Here is a 3,173-nt window from a genome sequence, read left to right as displayed (position 1 = left end):
TGAAATCATAAACTTCCCAGGCTGATTAAATATTTCCCAGCAAGTCTAAATTTTATGTCTCTTCCTTAACCACCCCGTACATTCTTCCCCTTCAAGATTAGTACGCGCTTACTCAGGGTTCTTCTTCTCAGTCCACCCTACCCCTGAGTTCCTTCAAACTTTTGTTTCCACTGTGTGTGTTGGTTTGGGGCAGCTTGGAATAATGGCTGTTGGTTTTTCTCCACAATGCCGGTGCCATTGAGGATTCCGCACCAGGCTGAGGAGGACCAAGGGCTGAGATTTTGCAGCTGGTTTTGTGAGTCACTGTGCACTCTGAGCACCCACCCACTGGAGGCAGCCTAGCTTGTGGGAACCCAAGTGGAGGGACTGAGGCTTTCTCAGTGGCCTTGTCAGTGCACAGCAGAAGTGAACAGCCTTGAGTTGAGGAAATTGTGGCTGGACAGGCAGGGAGGCAGTTGTGCTGTGTCCTGCTGACTGTTAGCTGCAAAACCTATTGACATCCTAGCACCCAGAGAAGAGAGGGACTCCTTAGCCTGCTCTGTCCTGCGGGGATGTTGGGGCAAGCTGTCCTGTTCACATTCTTTCTGCTCCTCAGGGCTCATCAGAGCCAAGGTAAGGATTCTTGTGTTGGTGTGGGATGGGGCCTGGCATGGACCCATGGGTGCCTGAGTGTGTTAGGGAGATCAGAACTCAGAGCTCTGATTATGCCATCTCCATAGTCACCTAGAACACAGGGAGCAAGAGGAGAGATTAGAGAGTTGAGTTCAGGTCCCTCAGGCCATTGTAAAGTGTGTGGAATTTAGTCTGTGTGAAAAGTGTGGAAAACTGGAGTATGTGTGCTAGGCTTCCCTGGAGTATGTGTGCTAGGCTTCCCTGGAGCTGTGTGTGCATTAGCCTTCCCTTTTCTCACTCTGGGAGTGGCTTCATCACCAGCCATGGGCTTTTTCCTTCATCCCATCACAATTTTGCCCAAACACCATCTTGTCATTGTCACCTTCCCCACTGAATTCAAGTTTTTGGTTGTCTATTCTGAAGAAAAGGCTAGGCTGGGAGTTGTGAGGAGTCTCTGGATGCTTTGGGTCTGGGTGAGGTAAGGTAGAGAAAAGAAGGAAGGACAGACGGTATCTCAGGAGTCAGCTGTACTTTGGGTTGAGCCTTGCATCTCTCAGGGACCGGTTTTTAGTTGTCACTGTGCTGGTGGGGACCCAGGGAGGGGACCCAGGGAGGGGACCCAGGGAGGGGACCCAGGGAGGCCCCTAGCAGGCCAGACTCATTTCCATCCAGCTTCTGGTTACCTTACCTCCTCTCAAACAAGGTGTGAGTGGAGAAGCAACTTCCTGAGGCTCAGGAAGTTTGGCTCAGGACTCAAAGGGACTCTAGTCCAGTAGAAGTCACCCCTGGGGCAGCCAAATGATGTGTTGACAAACCTTTCTTACTAAAGTGTGGTATCCACACATAAATGTGCGTGTCCACGAGTTGCTTTTTGGATGACTTTGGAACAATCATGTGTTCACGTCCAGTCATTATCCACTGTCACTTCTATAAACATAACAACATTCTCACTTCAAATCTCACAGATTGCCGGGCGGTGGTGGCACACGCCTTTAATCCCAGCACTTGGGAGGCAGAGGCAGGCGGATTTCTGAGTTCGAGGCCAGCCTGGTCTACAGAGTGAGTTCCAGGACAGCCAGGGATACACAGAGAAAGCCAGTCTCGAAAAAGAAACAAAACAAAACAAAACAAAAACAACAACAACAAAAAACAAACAAACAAACAAAAAAGAATCTTACAGATTAGTTTTGCATGGATGTAAGTGGCATCCCATGGTATGGGCTTCTTTGACTTGACATTTTCATGAGGTTTGTCTGTGTTGCTACCTGTAGCTTGCCTCTTTAATGGGAGCTGTGAGTCCCTGGATGCCGTGAGTCTGGGTGAGATTAGTATTTCATGCCAGCCTTATCCCATTCTTGGCTCATTCTGTTACGGATGCACATGTGGATCTTTAGCGTGGTTTTACAACAATGCTAAGACCTTTTCCTAACACGCAACAGTCCACTTTCAAGGTCAAATCATGGGGGTTAAGTGTAGATATTCTTAGCATATGTTGTTGAGTTGTTTTGAGGAGTGTTTGAGCCGTCTAGTACTTGGGATTTCTTTTTTTTAAATTTTTTAAATTTTTTTTTATTTTAAAGGTTTATTGTCATGGCGGATGGTGGATGGATCTAGGCGTACCCCCTAGTACTTGGGATTTCAAGTTGTCTCAAGGCAACTGGCTTTCTGTTCTGAGGGCCTGTGAACAGGAAATGAAATTGTAATGATGTAGAGCCCACAACGCAAAAGGCCAAGGGGCCTCGGCCTTATGACTTCTGTGATATTTTGTATGAAGTCCCTATAGCAGAGCCAGTCTTGAATTAATTCACAGATTCACGACAACCTTACTATGTTATGAGAACTAGGCAAAACTTAGCAAGGAAACAGTTGAAACTGAGGTTGATTTTTTTTTTATTTATTTTCTTTTAAAGATAGAATCTCACATATTTCAGTCTGGCCTGAAAGACAGAGCTTTGGTCATGGGAGGCAGGGGCCCCACTAACTACATCCCCATGCCCAGATTTTACCCATGAAAATCTTCCAGTCAGGAAAATAGATGTGTACAATACCAACTCCGAGGGAAGGCAGAAGAGGCCCTGACACTGACAGTCAGGGTACATTGAAAGGAATATGAGAGGATGCTGGATTCTTCTAGGTGGGGAGACAGGGGGACTGGCTTGGAGTGGTAAAAGTTCAGAAAAACCCAATAAAGTGAACCAATCCTGGCACAGAATAGCCTAAATAAAAGCAAGAAAACCAGGAGTTTAAGTGAGAAGCATAGTAGAAAGCAAATTAGAGAAAGCAAATACTTCAGTGAGACACAGCTGTAAGAGACACAGCTGGGACAGTTTTGACAGACAGGGACAATCAGCTTGCCCGCAGACAGGAGAGGCGGTGGTCAGTCAGGATAGAGCCTAGGAGGAAGTGGGCTGTGGCCTCTGCAAGATCCTCATTACTTTGTGAGTTTGCCTTGGCTGGTCCTGCAAGAGCTCAGCCTGCTCTGTTCCTTTCTCAGCATTGACCTAATCTGTTGTCCCTCACCTAAACCTCACACAACCCCAACTGAGAAAAAAAAAAAAAAA

General features: G+C 46.8%; 1 protein-coding gene across 4 annotated transcripts in view; it reads left to right on the top strand.

Moving 5' to 3' along the window:
• Positions 1-280: 280 nt before the first annotated feature.
• Positions 281-3,173, top strand: part of Cd244 (CD244 molecule) — a 23,031-nt gene continuing 20,138 nt past the window's right edge. The window contains exon 1 of one of the 4 annotated variants that reach the window (XM_028787748.1): positions 281-612. In XM_028787748.1, the coding sequence (XP_028643581.1) occupies positions 552-612 (61 nt within the window). In that variant the 5' untranslated portion in view covers positions 281-551. The remainder of the gene's footprint in view (positions 613-3,173) is intronic. The other 3 variants (XM_028787747.1, XM_028787750.1, XM_028787749.1) reach the window with 3 other exon arrangements.

Source organism: Grammomys surdaster, unplaced genomic scaffold, assembly GCF_004785775.1.
Source record: "Grammomys surdaster isolate TR1022 unplaced genomic scaffold, NIH_TR_1.0 125672, whole genome shotgun sequence".
In the NCBI taxonomy this organism is placed as follows: domain Eukaryota; kingdom Metazoa; phylum Chordata; class Mammalia; order Rodentia; family Muridae; genus Grammomys; species Grammomys surdaster.
Note: the sequence above shows the minus strand (reverse complement) of the source record. Positions and strands in the feature narration are given on the sequence as shown.